Source organism: Salpingoeca rosetta, assembly GCF_000188695.1.
Source record: "Salpingoeca rosetta unplaced genomic scaffold supercont1.26, whole genome shotgun sequence".
NCBI classification, from domain to species: Eukaryota; class Choanoflagellata; order Craspedida; family Salpingoecidae; genus Salpingoeca; species Salpingoeca rosetta.
This window is the reverse complement of record NW_004754908.1, coordinates 515375-530374: the sequence shown is the minus strand read 5'-3', so window position 1 is coordinate 530374 and position 15000 is coordinate 515375. Positions and strand designations below refer to the sequence as shown.

The 15000-nt window shown below is 56.7% G+C and overlaps 7 protein-coding genes across 7 annotated transcripts; 3 read left to right on the top strand and 4 right to left on the bottom strand.

Moving 5' to 3' along the window:
* The first annotated feature begins 76 nt into the window (after nt 1-76).
* PTSG_12902 (uncharacterized protein) lies at nt 77-3985 on the top strand. Its single transcript, XM_004989961.1, has 8 exons — nt 77-198; nt 503-1776; nt 1928-1988; nt 2423-2654; nt 2889-3092; nt 3263-3387; nt 3612-3704; nt 3924-3985. Exons 1-8 carry the CDS (start codon nt 112-114, stop codon nt 3972-3974), a joined length of 2127 nt encoding a protein of 708 aa, XP_004990018.1. The 5' UTR covers nt 77-111; the 3' UTR covers nt 3975-3985.
* Nucleotides 3986-4097: 112 nt separating this feature from the next.
* On the bottom strand, nt 4098-7335 carry PTSG_09587 (hypoxanthine phosphoribosyltransferase 1). The gene is made up of 11 exons (XM_004989960.1): nt 7185-7335; nt 7001-7018; nt 6765-6808; nt 6497-6509; nt 6259-6365; nt 5964-6036; nt 5517-5711; nt 5223-5305; nt 5033-5079; nt 4706-4782; nt 4098-4490 (listed from the first exon to the last, which is right to left on the bottom strand). Exons 1-11 carry the CDS (start codon nt 7185-7187, stop codon nt 4443-4445), a joined length of 708 nt encoding a protein of 235 aa, XP_004990017.1. The 5' UTR covers nt 7188-7335; the 3' UTR covers nt 4098-4442.
* On the top strand, nt 7289-8577 carry PTSG_09586 (uncharacterized protein). Its single transcript, XM_004989959.1, has one exon. It carries the CDS (start codon nt 7446-7448, stop codon nt 8544-8546), a length of 1101 nt encoding a protein of 366 aa, XP_004990016.1. The 5' UTR covers nt 7289-7445; the 3' UTR covers nt 8547-8577.
* Nucleotides 8578-8633: 56 nt separating this feature from the next.
* PTSG_09585 (uncharacterized protein) lies at nt 8634-9956 on the bottom strand. Its single transcript, XM_004989958.1, has 4 exons — nt 9798-9956; nt 9578-9649; nt 9292-9379; nt 8634-9090 (listed from the first exon to the last, which is right to left on the bottom strand). The coding sequence occupies exons 1-4, from the start codon at nt 9846-9848 to the stop codon at nt 8804-8806; spliced, it is 498 nt and encodes a 165-aa protein (XP_004990015.1). The 5' UTR covers nt 9849-9956; the 3' UTR covers nt 8634-8803.
* A 155-nt stretch (nt 9957-10111) lies between these two features.
* Nucleotides 10112-11239, bottom strand: PTSG_09584 (uncharacterized protein; the record flags this gene model as incomplete). Its single annotated transcript, XM_004989957.1, has 2 exons — nt 10112-10324; nt 10496-11239. 2 exons carry the CDS (start codon nt 11237-11239, stop codon nt 10112-10114), a joined length of 957 nt encoding a protein of 318 aa, XP_004990014.1.
* A 355-nt stretch (nt 11240-11594) lies between these two features.
* On the top strand, nt 11595-12905 carry PTSG_09583 (uncharacterized protein; the record flags this gene model as incomplete). Its single annotated transcript, XM_004989956.1, has 5 exons — nt 11595-11641; nt 11887-11980; nt 12268-12342; nt 12635-12688; nt 12837-12905. 5 exons carry the CDS (start codon nt 11595-11597, stop codon nt 12903-12905), a joined length of 339 nt encoding a protein of 112 aa, XP_004990013.1.
* A 624-nt stretch (nt 12906-13529) lies between these two features.
* Nucleotides 13530-14961, bottom strand: PTSG_09582 (phosphoadenosine phosphosulfate reductase; the record flags this gene model as incomplete). The annotated part of the gene is made up of 3 exons (XM_004989955.1): nt 13530-14272; nt 14642-14750; nt 14956-14961. 3 exons carry the CDS (start codon nt 14959-14961, stop codon nt 13530-13532), a joined length of 858 nt encoding a protein of 285 aa, XP_004990012.1.
* Nucleotides 14962-15000: the final 39 nt, after the last annotated feature.

The following is a 15000-nucleotide window of genomic DNA, read 5'->3' as shown; positions in this document are numbered from 1 at the left end:
AGCCCACAAGAACAAGAAGCAACCAAAACAAAATACGCCCCACCTCCTCCTTCCAATCCTCCTCCTCCCCACCAACCCTCAAACCGCTGCCTCCCGCACCAAGCAAGCACCATGATGCGGAGACGGAGCAGCAAGCGCAGTCCAGCTGATGCTGCAGCGGCAGCAGCAGCCAAGGAGAACCGGCAACTGAAGCGAAAGGTGCGTGCAAGCAAGCAAGCAAGCAAGCTGCTGCTTAACATCATCCATGCTTCTCTTCTTTGGTTGCTTGCAAGCAACGCTTGTCAGTCAAAGTCGCGTGGTCTTGCTTCTTGGTAACGTTTTGGTGGTCTGGTGTGATGTGTGACGTGCTGTCCTGTTGCTGTTTCGTCCTGCCATTGAATGTTTGAGTGGCTGAATACATAATCTAGAGTCCTCACACGCATTGCATTCGTTTGCCTCGCACTTGCCTGCCAACCCCCCAACCCCCCAACACCCCGCCTTCTCCTACTCTCTGTCACGACAGCTGTCCAAGTTGCAGAAACAGTTGGAAGATCGAAGCAACAAGTCCCCAGCTGTGGACCCTGCCATTCAATCCCTGGTGGACGCATCTGCGCAGGAGATTGACCGCATTTTGACGGAGCTCGTTGACAGGCGCATGCGGCGCACAGCACACCAACGCGGCACAGCCGGGTTCCTCGGCGCTGCTCCGCAGCCTCTGCTTGCCCACAGCGCTCTCCCTGCCTCTGTGCCAAGTGCAGCCGCGGCCTCCAAGCAGCCCGCAGCAAGCACCGCACAAGCGGCGCCGACCACGCAGCCCTCTATCCAGCCGAGTGATGTGTCTACCACACCCCCACCTCCCCCTCCGCCGCCGCCAGCGCGTGTAGCGGCATCACAACCCAGCGCAACAACAGCCACTCGACCAGAAGCGCAGGCACAGCCACAAGCGGAGCAGCAGACACAGCCATCGACGGCACAAGCGGCCCCGCAGTCGCAGGCACAGCGACGAAGAAGCTCTGATCACGAGGTGTTTGGCTTTGGCGCGACAACACATGAGCCGGAGCTTGACATCAACAAAGCACCTGTGCTTCGACGTTGGAGCCACTTCACCACCACACAGCAACAACAACAGCCACAACAGCAGCAACAGTCACAACAGCAACAGCAACAACAACAACCCGCGACAGGGACCAAGGAAAGTACCCCAGTCACAGCTCCCGATGTGGCTGCCTTGGAAGACATCGAAGGGTTTGGCGAAGACAACGACGCGGATGTCGCACAAGCTGCTGCTGCAAACGATGTCGCAACAGCTGATGAGCACACAGAACGCTCGGACGAAGGAAAGAGCGCATCCGCAGAAGTGTACAAGCCAAAGCGCAAACTGTTCAGTCTCCGCTCGTTTGCGCGATCGTCGCGCCGCCGCAGCTCTCGGAAGAAAGCACAAGAGCAGCAGCAAGAACCGCAGCAACAGCAGGAGCAAACTGTGGGCGGGGAAGAGGCGGCCAAGGCGCCACATGAGGAAGCGGCCGTTGCTGCTGCCGCCACATCGCAGCCGTTGGCGCAAGGGCCGGCTCAGGACGCGAGCAGTGAGGACTCAAAGCCAGTTGCGGCCGAGACGCAGCCTGTTGAAGTACAAGGACAGCAACAACAACACGCGGAACAGACACAACAGGGGCGACAAGAGCCACACCAGCCACAGCAGCGCGCTGCAAAGCCAGAGGTGCCACCCGAAGTCATGCAGAGGATTTTTGGGCGTACGGCTTCAAGTCGCCGCGACGTCAGCCAGCGTGAACTCAACATGTACGTTTTGTGTGTGTGTGTGTGTGTGTGTGTGTATGAGAGAGAGAGAGAGAGAGTGTGTGTGTGTGTGGTCTTCACGATGCTTGTGCGCGCACACTGGATTGTCACTGGTACATTCTGATATTCAGCCTTGCTGTGTGTGCTTGAGCAGTGGTGCGGCTCCGGTGGCGAGCAAGGCCACAACGAGCTCGTCCTCATCAACAGCAGTCTCGGTAAGTGCTCCACTGTCAGACACAACGCCTCCACGCTGTGGTGGTCTGGCCACTTGCTGGCGAACTGCTCGCCTCTTTAACACTGACGCACGCGTGCGCACTCTACAATGCACTCACACACACACACACACTCACACACACACACACACTCACTCACTCACTCACTCTCTCACTCACTCACTCACTCTCTCTCTCTCACTCTCTCTCACTCACTCTCTCACTCACACACACTCTCTCTCACTCACTCTCTCACACACACACACACACACACTCACTCACTCACTCACTCACTCACTCACCCACTCACTCACTCACTCACTCACTCACTCACTCACTCACTCACTCACTCACTCACTCACTCACACACTCACACACTCACACACTCACACACATGTGCTTGGTCCCTCAATCTACGCTCTCATATCCACGACCAGCGGCTGGAGGCGCTGAAGGCTGAGAAGGAGCGACGAAAGCAACAACGACTGCAAGAGGTCAAAACGAACTTGCAAGTGGCGCAGCAGGATGAGGAACCCAACGTACCACACCCTGCCCATGGTCACGATACCGCCATTCCTGAGCTTGGAGTCAGCGACGACAACCCGCTGGCTGTGTTTGACGACACACAGCATCACTTCACAAACACGAGTGCTGCACACGACACTGCTGGTATAAACGGCTGACATCCTGCTTGGCGCCCGTATGAGCGTACGCGGGCCTTGTACTCCGCACACAACCACTTGCTCTGTTGTTTCCAGACTCTTTATGGTCGCTGTGCCTCCCCCTCACCCGTGTCTTCGCTTGACATGGTCTCATGACGCGCTTGCTCGCCCGTTGCGCGGTACTTGTTGGTTGCTTTGGCGTCGCGTTGCTCACGATTCGACAATGCCTGGTTGCCTGCAGGCTCGAGCAATGCGAACGATGACGCAATCCTGGCAGCCATGGCGCGCACAAACCCGAAAGCGTACGAGGAGTACAAGACTCGGACACAGGGCATGCAACCCCCCGGCGACACCGTGACAAGCATGGGCACGAAACACGGCGCCCTCACAGCGCTACCGCAACACCTCTACATCCTCGCCATGGTGGAGGCGGGGCTCTCCGAAGGTGTGCCCTCTTCACGTGTGCGTACGCGATCTACCTATCTACGCGCTCAAGCAAATTTGTTGTCCTGACTGCATTCAACCACGCATAGCACTCTCCGCACAAATACACACCACACCACACCACACAAGCACGCTTCTCACACACAATGCAACCATTTTCTCACTGTTCAGATGACGAGCGACAAGACCGGCTGCGTCGGCGGTTCTTCGTGCATCCGTCAACGGGCGAGCGCGTGTTTCGCGAGGAGGACGTGGCCGCCGCTGAAGGGACGGATGACGATGACGACGACGAAGCGGTAGATGCGATGATGAGGGCGGTGTGGGGGGGCGGGTGGTGTGTAAAGGAGAAGGGGACACTGATGTAAGGACGTGGAGCCAAGCAGATGGAAGGGGAATGATCTCACAAGGACACCCGTGCAGTTGATTCGCATTCAATTGACACACGTGATTCACATTCAAATGACACCCGCATGGCTTTGATTGTGACGTTGATCGATCTGTTGATTGTGTTGTTGCACAGGAGCGTGCCCGCACGGCGTCGATGCTGCTCCGTGACAGTGAAGCCGACAGGCGCGCCGCCATGTTGGCAGACCTCGCGCGCAGAAAGGCAGCGGTGGGTGCTTGTGATGTAGTGTTCTGTCGTGTTGTGGGTGGCTGTGTGTCTGCGTGTGTCTGTGGCTGGCGGTATCTTGTGCAACTGGCCCGCCCTCCTGGCGTTCCCTCGCCCCCCTCCTCCTCTTTTCCTGTTCTATCAACAGGCGACAATGTTTGCTCACTCATCCTCATTCCCCCCCCCCCATCCTGGCCCGGCCCAACCTCAAACGCCAATCAGGCGAAGGAGCGAAAGCGGCAAGCAAAGCTGCGCCGCCAAAAGGCCGCTTGAGAAGACAACCCCTCTCTTACGAGCAAATGAAACAATGATTTCAGCCAAGCGTCATGTCAAGGGCACCGCACCTGTCCAACCTGTTACCAACCTTTCTTTCTTGAGCGCACCATGTGTGTGGTCGTGAAAACCTCATGCTATTCATTACACAGCATATATGGCGTGACACCGCAAGACCACAATACAGCTTATCATCACCATCTTTATTCATCATCACGGTGTGTGTCATGACAGTGACTGCACACCACATCACATCACATGAAGCGGAAAAGGAAACACCATCGCCGTCAGCACAAAACACAGAGTTCAAGTATCACGTGAGAAGAAAAAAAAAAAGCAAGGGAACAGAAAGAGCAGCGATATTGTTGACCCCACACAACAAACAAGGCAAAGAAAAATCAATCAGGGGGCAGCTGCTCAAACCACCACTGGCGAGGTGCCATGATGGGGATGCATGGCTGCATGTGATTACTGGTGGTATTTGGCCTTGGCCGCATCGTTGAGCACAGCAACGTGCTGTCCCGAAACAAACGAAAGCAAGCAAGAAGCAAAGAAGTGGTGTGAGTCGGCGTGCTGTGGCGTGCATGAATGTGAATGTGTGTGTGTGTGTGTGCGTGTGCGTGTGCGTGCGTACATTTGTCTGTGTGAATGAGTGTGAATGTTGCTGTTGTTGTGGCGGAACTTGGCTCAAGCGCGCACGAATCATGGGCACCGTCATCATCGGCACTCACGTCGAGATCACGGAAGTACTCGTTGTAGTCGAGGGCGTAGCCAACGAGGAACTTGTCCGGCACCTCAAACCCAACATCTGCGGCAAGGCCATCAACGGGAAGGTGAAATAGGTATGTTTGTGTGTGTGTGTGTGTGTGTGTGTGTGTGTGTGTGTGTGTGTGTGTGTGTGTGTGTGTGTGTGTGTGTGTGTGTGTGTGTGTGTGTGTGTGTGTGTGCAATTCAGCCACGAACCAAAATGAAGTACACAAGTCGCACTCGAGCTGGACACGCACACGCACGCACACACGCGCGCATACACACACGATGCGCAAGAGAAGGACACGCACATTCTGGCTTGAAGCCGTTGCTGCGCTCCGTACGCTTCAAGAAGAGGCTGTGAACACGTGTGCATGCGTGGTGCATTGGGGTGTATGTGTATGAATTGGGTGTTGGTGAGTACAAACAAACAGACCATGACACGCGCGCGCACACACACAGTGATCGATTGCAGAAAAGATGTGTATGCGCGTTGTGTACCTTGCCACGCGAAGAGACTTGGGGGCGTAGTCGTTGAGGGTGGAGACAAGCTTCACCATTGTGCGACCCGTGTCAATCATGTCCTGGTCAGTGACAAGAGGTGCGAGGTGGGGCACAAGGGTGGCGTGAGAAGTGGACGAGGCGGAAATGGATCACACAATACGCGAAGGAAGCGAAAGGCAGTGTGGCTGAAACAGGTTCACACACACACACACACACACACACACACACACACACACACACACACACACACACACACACACACACACACACACACAGAGCATACACGCCTACCTCGACGATGAGGACGTTTTCGCCCTTGAGGGAGTCGAGGCTGTCGCCGCCAATGACCTGGACCTTGCCCGATGACTCGTCGTTCTCGTACGACTTGCAGCGGATAAAGTCCACACGCAGCGGCACAGACGACTCCGCACTCACGTTCAGCTTCTTGATCTCGTTGAAGAGGTCCGAGAAGAACTGATGCCCGCCCTGGTTATGGGAATGGTGGTGGTGGTGGTGGTGGTGGTGGTGGTGGTGGTGCATAAAGGTGTGCATGCGTTGTTTGGTTTGGTGAGGAGGTGATTTCATTTCGCTGCGGCGCAAGGGAAGCACATGCGCCAAGGCAATCCAAGCACACAGCTCAGCCACCATCAGGTCATGCATGCAGGCAGCGAATAGCGTGTGCATTCAACAACCACATGCAACGCAAAAACATGCGTGTGTGAAGAAGCAGCTGCTCACCTTGAGGACGCACAGGCACACGAGAGGCTGGTGCTGGTGGTCCTCAACAATGTCGCGAGCCATGCGCTGGATGCTGCGCACGTTGCACACCACACGCAGGCAAGTCAGTGACCACATGACGTTGTGCTACACGCCAGCGAAAGAGCGAACTGACATACGTGTGCACCAATATGCAACTCACTCCAATGGCAGCACTGCCCCACCGACCACACACACACACACACACACACACAGACACACAGACACACACAGACACACACACACACATGACCACTGCACCACGCGGGTGACGAACCGGTCCTGGACGATGCCGTGGGGAAGAACAATCTCCTCAAGATCGTTCTTGTAGTGGGCAGGGATGCAGAAGCTGTCCAGCGAGTAGGCAGCGGACTCATCCGGCACCTGCGATGGAAGACACAAGGCGCACCCGAGAAGTTAGCGTGGAAGCCGTAATACCATCTGCATATGTTCCAAGCGCGACAACAGCACGTTGTTTGGCAGACACTAACAAGTGAGATGAGGAAGGGACTTACACGAATGAAAGGGCTGTACACGACATGGCGCCATGGAGGCCACATATTAGAAGAGTCAGGGTACAGACGTTTGGGGGGGGACGGAGAGGAGGGAGAGGAGGGAGAGGAAGGGGGAGGGCATTTCGATTGTGAGTTTGACGAGCACTGCAGACCAAAGCAACCTGTCTCCTGTTCAATGCAGGAAACAAACACGAGCAAGGATGCAAGCAAGCGCCAAGTCACCACATATCCATATGCACAAACACACACAGCACACGTAGCTTCATACCGCTTTGCAGGGTTGGCACCGTTGGTGGCATCGTTGCCGGAGGCCTAGCAAATCAAGAGCGCGAGTGCACGAGTGCATGAGTGCACGAGTGCATGAGCCAGTGATCAGCCCAAACATGCAACGAATGAAATGTGGCACCACACACACACACACACACACACACACACACACACACACACACACACACACACACACACACACACACACACACACAATGCAGAGGAGAGGAGCCTCACCGTGCGCTTGGCGTCAGACTGTGGAAGCGGCAGGGTGCAGAGCAAGAGAGTGTATTCAGAGAGTGCGTATGGGGTCATGTGAGGGTGCGATGTGACGGAGTGCGATTCCACACGCACGAACGCGTTTGGACGGCAGCCAAGCAAGCCAGCACGCATCCACAAAGACACCAAGGCAGCTGCTCACCATCTTTGAAGGCCAGTCGAGGGGTTGAGCGAAGCGAGACGAGGAGAGAGTGAGACGAAGAAGGGGAGACAGAGAGTGGAGGAGGGAAGCAGTTGAGGTTGAGCCTTTCACAAAGGAAAAGCACACGTGCAACAAAACACGCACACACAACACAAGCGAACAAGCAAACAAGCAAGCAAGCAAGCAAGCGGTGGTGGTTGTGCAAGGGTTGGTTGAGTGTGTGTCAGTGGGTGTTGGCGGTGACCACGACAACGAAGTGAGATGATGCTGACGATGGTGGTGGACGGAATGACGAGGCGGGTGGCGGTGGCGGTGGCGTTGGTGGTGTTGGTGGTCAGCGTGTCGTGTCCGCGTGTGGTGGTGGGATCGCTGCAAGGGCTGTACGCGATGGAAGGTGGCAGTGGGCAGCTGCAGCGCGTGGACTGGCGGACGGGCACGGTGGAGAAGGTCGGGCCTTCGCTGCAGAGCAAAGGCTGGCACGTGGCAGACTGCACGCCATCGGACGTGGACCGCACCGGCAAGTGGTACTTTGCCCTGGCGAAGCCCGTGTCCAGGAACGACAGCAGCACCCCCGACGCAGCGCAGCCATGGACGCTGATTGGCATGCTGCTTGCAGACGCCACGATCCGCACAACACAACAGCTGCCGGACTTGTTTGACCCCGGCATGGACGCGTGCGAGCACACAGTGAGCGTCAACAGCGGGTGGGACGCCATTGTGACGGCAGTCACCGGCAAGCACACCGCAGACCCGCGCCTCTCTGTCGTCCTGTTTAACTACACCTTGGCAACCACGCGCCAGACGCGCGTGCTTGTGAACGAGAGCTTGGCGGCCATCGGGCTCGGCGGTCCGGCCAAGCACCCGGCCACCACCTTTGTCACGGCAACCGGGTCACTCTGGGTGCAGCTTGAGCAGGGCCTGGTGGAGTGCTACCTCACCAACGGGTCCTGTGCCCGCACGCTCCCGTTTGCGCCACAGCAGCTGCTTACGGGGTTGCAATACCAGCCATCTTCGTTCGTGTATGGCGTGCTCGTGCCCCCGCCCTCGCGGAACGCTGCACAGCTGCAGACCGCACAACCAGCGGCGCAGACACACGCCCTGGGCGCGTTCGACCCGATATCCATGGCGCCAAGCATCACGCGCATCACACTCTCGTCGCCCGTCACCGTTGCGCACGGTGGCACTGCCATGGCGCTGCTGTCCGACCAGGCAAAGGTCGTGCTGCTCACAACAGGTGGCGACTTGGTCACAGCACACATCAACGGCACCGTCGCCAGTACTGTGAAGCTTTGTTCCCCGAGTGCTAACGTGTCCCTGCCAGCGTGTCCCGCCAGCATGGTGTACGAGCCATTCGTCTTCTAATCGCACCTCTGTGTGTGTGTGTGTGTGTGTGTGTGTGTGTGTGTGTGTGTGTGTGTGTCTGTCTGTCTGTCTGTCTGTCTGTCTGTCTGTCTGTTTGTGGGCATGCGCCCTGGTTATAGTTCACTGTGGGTTGGCCACAGGTTCACCTTGATCGATCGATATACACGCTCTAGTTAGTCGATACATCGCAAGCATACACACACGCACGGACACACACACACACACACACACACGCACGCATGCACACCACAAAGCTGCTACAATGCCAAGGAGAAAGGCCTGGTCTGCAGCTCAACAACAACGGCGGGCGCAAGCGGGTTGCCCGTGACGTCCAAGTGCTCCAACTTCTCCCACGCCCGCGTGCGCTCCACATCAAGCTCTGTGATGGTGTTGCCCTGGAGGCTGAGGCGCCGCAGCTTGGTCAGCCCATACACCTGCGGTGGCAGCTGCTCGAGTTGGCACGTGTCGAGGACGAGCTCCGTGACTGTAGGTACCAACGACAAGAAGTCCCAGTTGCTGATCGGGTTGCCAGACAGCACCAACCCTGCGTGGTGTTGTGTGTGTGCGGGTGTGCGTGTGTGTGTGTATGTGTATGTATGTGTGTGTGTGTGTGTGTATGTGTGTGTGTATGTGTGTGTATGTGTGTGTACGTGTGTGTGTGCGAGGAGAGATGGCGAGAGTGGCGTGGGTGCATTCTTCCAAGTGCAGGCACGCAAGACAACATGTATCCTCGAGATGAACTCACGCTCGACGCCCGTGAAGAGCTCCAGCTTCGGCGACACCTTCTGCAACACGTTGTTCGAGAGATCAATGGCCTTGATCGTGTCCAGCTCCTGAGTGTTCGCCAGCACACGCGTCAAGGCACAAGCGTGCATCAGACATGCAAGATTGATTGCACACAGGCATACGCACACACATGTATGAGCGAATATACACCTCGCAGACACCACACACCCAAGCACAGACGGCACACGGCATTGGCGCGATGGCTCCACTCTCCCACGTCACCCTTCCTCGACAAGCCAACTGACAGCCCGAAGGACGAGGAAGATGGCCTGAGGGATTGACTTGAGGTTGCATTCCTTCAAGTCCAGCACGTTGTCCTGTCACCTCACAACCCATGAGCAAGCGAGCGACACACGCACGCACGCACGCACACACACACACACACACACACACACACACACACACACACACACACACACACACACACACACACACACACACACACACACACACACACACACCTACCTCCTTGGCTGCCTGCAGCCTTCTGGAAACCCGCGCCACATCAGACGCCATGTTGTATGTTGGCTGTTGTTGTGAGATGTGTTGTGATTGCTGGAACAAAGATGAATGAAAGTCCTCCGCTCGCCCCTCCTCCTCTTTCTTGGGTCACTTGGTTGTTTACTGATGGTCGTGGCATTATTACGACCACCTACACCCCCCTCCCCGGTCCAAACACACACACACACACACACACACACACACACACACACACACACACACACACACACACACACACACACACACCTTCTCCCCTCTTGTCCTTCTCCCACACTTGATCAAGATGCGACGTGCACAAGCTCCCCCGCGTCTGCCAGGTGCTGCAACACCGTGCGCATGTGCTGCCCAAGGAAGCCGAAGATGGCCCGCATTGCCGTCGGCGACAGCACCGCTGCCTCTGGCGTCTCCGTAAGCGTCACGTCTGCGCCCCACTGCTGCCTAAGCGCATGCACGTCCCGCACCACCCGCGCAGCCGGCAGGTGCGGGTCTGGCTTTGCGTGCGTCACCAATATGGGAGGAGCAAGCGAGCCGCACATCGCCAACGACGACGATGATGACGATGCTGTAGTGGGCTTGTCGCTGCCATCAACTCTGGCGTGCGCGATAAGTGGATGCAAGCAAGGTCCATTCACCACGACCACCCCTCCCAACACCTTCCGCACTCCAACGGCGCTGCCGTCACCACCACCATCGTTTTCCGTTGTCTGCTTTGGAGCGTCGCTGCCGCGTGTGCCATTGTGCAGGTGTTGCCGCACAAGAGACAGGGCACACTGGCACGCCGCCATGCCACCCTGCCCAATGCCCAGGAGAAAGATACCCTTTGGGCTGTAGCCTTGAGTAACCAGGCTGTCCACCAGGCGCAGCAAACGCTGTGTGCACGACTGCAGAACTGTCACCTTTCCTGGCTGCTGCTGGCGGGTTCCAAACCACGGGCCGTCATCCACAAACAACAAGGGCTCGCGGCTGTCCTGTGGGTGAGATTCTGTTGGCTGCAGCGGATCGTCTTGAAGGCTGTCAGCAGCGACGGAGATGCAGTGGAAATGGGACAGCTGCATGCGCGCGGCCAGCGTGGCCATCTCCTGCTCAGTCCCTTCCCCATCATGCAACAGAATGAGTACATTGAACACTGGCTGCTGCTGCTGGTGGTGTTGCTGTTGTTGTTGTTGCTGGGGCGATGGCCGTGTGCCTCCAGTTGACGGAGACGCTGGTCGGTACGCCTTGATGACGTGGTGATGCCGAAATATGGACGCTGCGCACTTGGGCACTGGCGGGGGCTTCACTTTCTTCGCCAGTTCTGCCGGCAACCTCCTCTGTGCCTGCGGTTGTTTCCCCTTCTTCTTCTTTTCATTCTTCGGGTTGGAGCATGACGCAGTCCGCGACGCAGCCCGTAGTGCAGACTGTGGCATCGGCTGCTGATCTTGTGGCCGTTGTGATGCGGTCGGTGGTGCTTGCCTCCGCTGTTGCGGCGCTACTTGTTGTTGTGCTGCGTGACTGGATGCCTTCTTCCGCTCCGCCTGCTGCTTGCGACACTCGTCCCTATGCTTGGCCCAGTGCTTCTTCTGACAGGCCTGGCCGCAATACCACACCGACCGGCAGCCAGCACACCGCAAGAGCTTCTTGCCGCCACCATCACCACCACAACACGCACACACCTTCTCGCCAAGCACGACCATCCTCGCTCGCGAACGCTGCTCCTTTGCAAGATAATTAATGGAAGATGTTCACCATTTGTCCCAACTTCACGCACCCCCAAAGACGATCATGGACGACGACGCGTACGCACACGTTGGTGGCTCCCTCAGCCTCAAGTGAGTCCAACAAGCATGTGTGTGTGTGTGTCTCTCTCTCTCTCAGCGTTTGGTTCTTCCTTCTGTGCCTCACACTGGCGTAGGAAGTGAGATGGCATGCGAGGGAGAGGGGGCCAACAGCAAGTGGAAGAGGGTGGAGGAATGGCAAAGATTGCGCATACAAATACACCCAACGGTTGTGCAACTCACTCACAATATGTATGTGCGTACGACATGCGTTACTTGGCTGGCTTGTGGCGTGGCAGGAAGTCAAAGAAGAAGAAGAAGAAGCACAAGCACAAACACAAGCATAGCAAGAAGGAGGATGCTGCTCTCAAGGACACCGTGCGACAAGAAGCGGTGTGTGTGTGTGTGTGTGGGTGGGTGCGTGAGTGTGTGCGTGAGTAAGTGTGTGTGTGTGTGTGTGTGTGTGTGTGTGTGTGTGTGTGTGTGTGTGTGTGTGTGGGTGTGGGTGTGGGTGTGGGTGTGGGTGTGGGTGTGGGTGTGGGTGTGTGGGTGTGTGTGGGTGGGTGTGTGTGAACGTGAGTGTGAACGGGTGATGACGCGACAATGCGGTGTACGAGCGCCTGTTTTTGGTTCGTAGCTCTGCGTGGCCCTGACCACTTGAACGTCCTCCTGCTTTCCAGGACGAGCATGCGGAAAAGGAGGATGATGGCATGACACCAGCAGAGCGGGCGTTTGCCAAAGAACAAGCAAAGCGGGTGCGTTGCAAATAAAACGCAGGGGTGTGTCTGTGTCTGTGTCTGTGTCTGCGTGTGTGTGTATGCTGTATGTGTGTGTATGTATGTTGTGTGTTTGTGTGCCTCTGTGTGTAAGTGAGTGTGGTTTTCACTGTGAGTGAATGGGCGTGTGACTGGTCCATACTGGCGCACGTATGTGATGTAATTTTGAGCTAGGGTTCAGTGCTGCATCTGCTTGGATACTCCTGCCTGTCGCCTGCCTGCGTCCAGCTCATGAAACCCAACCCCACTGCTTTGTCTCACGTGTTGACAGGAGGCTGCGCGGATTCGGGAAAAGGCCATGAAGACACACAAGGAAAAAGTTCAGGTGCGTGCTCAAGCCATAATTGCTTTGCACATGTTCCCATGTGAACGCATGCACGCACGCTCGAGTTGCTGCTGCATGTCCTTGCCTTTGACGTCCACTCCGCTTGTTCACACTGTTGTTTCCCGCGCACATACTGCAATAACAACAGGAGCTTAACAAGAAGCTGGACACGATGACAGAACACCACGACATCCCCAAGGTGTCGTGGACCAAGTGACCGCTCTCCAATGCCCCGGCCAGCGCGGCTGCTGGCTTTGATCCAAGGCGCAGCGCCCATAGTGGAGATGGTGGTGGTGAAGTGAGTGCTGTCCGTGTGTGTGTGTGTGTGTGTGTGTGTGTGTGTGTGTGTGTGTGTGTGGGTATCTGTGCTGAACTGAACCGTGTGCATGTGAATAAACGGCGCCTCGTTTTCCACACCGCGTCTCGACCATCTCCCTCCTCGTCAACTCTTGCCATACCAGCCACCACATTTCCACACACACACACACACACACACACACACAAACAAACAAACAAACACGCGCGCGCGTGCAGCCAAGCGATGTGTGTGTAAGGTTCATTTCCAAGCCAACAAGACCATGCATATTGCATCATCTCGCACAATATTGATGAACACGCACACGAGCAAGCAAGCAAAGTCAACAAAGAAGCAAAAGAGCACGAATGTAGCACTGCTAATCAGCAACAAACGTGTGTGTTTACAACTTACACCCCAAGCAACGCACCAAACTTGAACAAGCGCACTTCCTCACCCACCAACAACACCCTTCATCCAATCACCCAATCACCCATCAACAACACCCTCTCCCCCTCCCCCCTCCCAAAGTTGCTGCTGCCGCTGCTAGTCTGAGATTGCAGCCGCCTCCTGCCGTGCACCCGCGTCTGCCTGGGTCCCATCACCATCGGCAGCACTTGCTCCCCGCCCAGCACCGCCAACCTTGCTTGCCATGCTACCCTGCGCGTGCACAGCTGCCTGTTGCACTCCCGTACCCATTGCACTCTTGCCCACATGCAATTCAACACCGCCATCATCGCCATCACCACCATCACTGTCATGATGCTGCTGCTGCTGCTGCTGTTGTTGTTGTGGCGGTGGAGAGCTGTTGTGCTCTGCGAGCGAGAGCATGGACGAGAATGCCGACACAATGCCGCTGCTGGTTGCGGTGCTGGTGGTGCTGCCCGCCTGGTCGTCGCACCCCATCGTCTCCAGCATCGTGTGCATGCCGCACTCGGTCCTGTAGTCGCCGGACCACCGGCCCGATCGCTCCGGTGCATCGCTGCCAACAGGAACTGTCGAGTGCACGTCCCCAATGGACTTGTACCCCTGGTCAAGCAGCGCGTTGTACGGCACGTTGTGCTCGCGTATGTACGCCTGCACCGTCTCAAAGGGCCAGAACGCCATTGGGTTGACCTTGAAGCGGCCGTCCTTGGTGCGCTCGACCACGTGCAGCTGTGATCGCACCGCCCCCTGGGACCGGCGGCGACCCGTGATCCACACGTTGACGCCGTAATCGCGCAGCGCCCGCCCCGTCGGCTCCACTTTGGTCATGTACTGATACAGCTCCGGGTCGCGCTGCCACAGCTCTGTGATGATGACGATGGAGGTGGTGGTGATGGCAGTGATGGTAGTGATGGTGATGATGGCAGTGGTGGCAGTGATGGTGATGATGGCAGTGGTGGTGGTGGTGGTGGTCACGTGCAGGCATTTGTGAGCAGCATGCTGGCATTGCAGGTGCGTTATGCTCGCGCTGTGCCTGTGTTGTTATGCTTGCATGCACGGCAGAGACATCATGACGCAACACGACACCAGGTGACAGTGGAGAAACACATCCTCACAGATGATAAAACGAGAAACAAACCATACTTGCAAGCAAGCGTGCATGCAAGAACACCACACACGAACTTGCACCAGACTACAGACCATGTGCGCAACAGGACACAGGCCCGACTAACCTTCTCCGTAGAGATCCTCAAACTCTTCCCGCGTTTGCGCTGTCATTGGACGATAGCGCACAACCTGCCGCCCATACTTGGCCTGTACCCGCTCCAGTAGCTCCAGCGTCTACAATCCACAGCGAATCGTTTCACAAAAAAAGCAAACATAGCACACGCAGCACAGCAAACCGCCGTGTTCGTTCTCAGTGAGTGCTGGCAGGCAAAGTGGGGAGGGAGGGGGCACTTGATGATCGCGATATGTCCGTTCACAGCACACAGCACACACACACACACGCACACATGCACGCACACATGCATACATACACGCATACACGCATACACGCATACACACACACACACAGCACACACACACACAT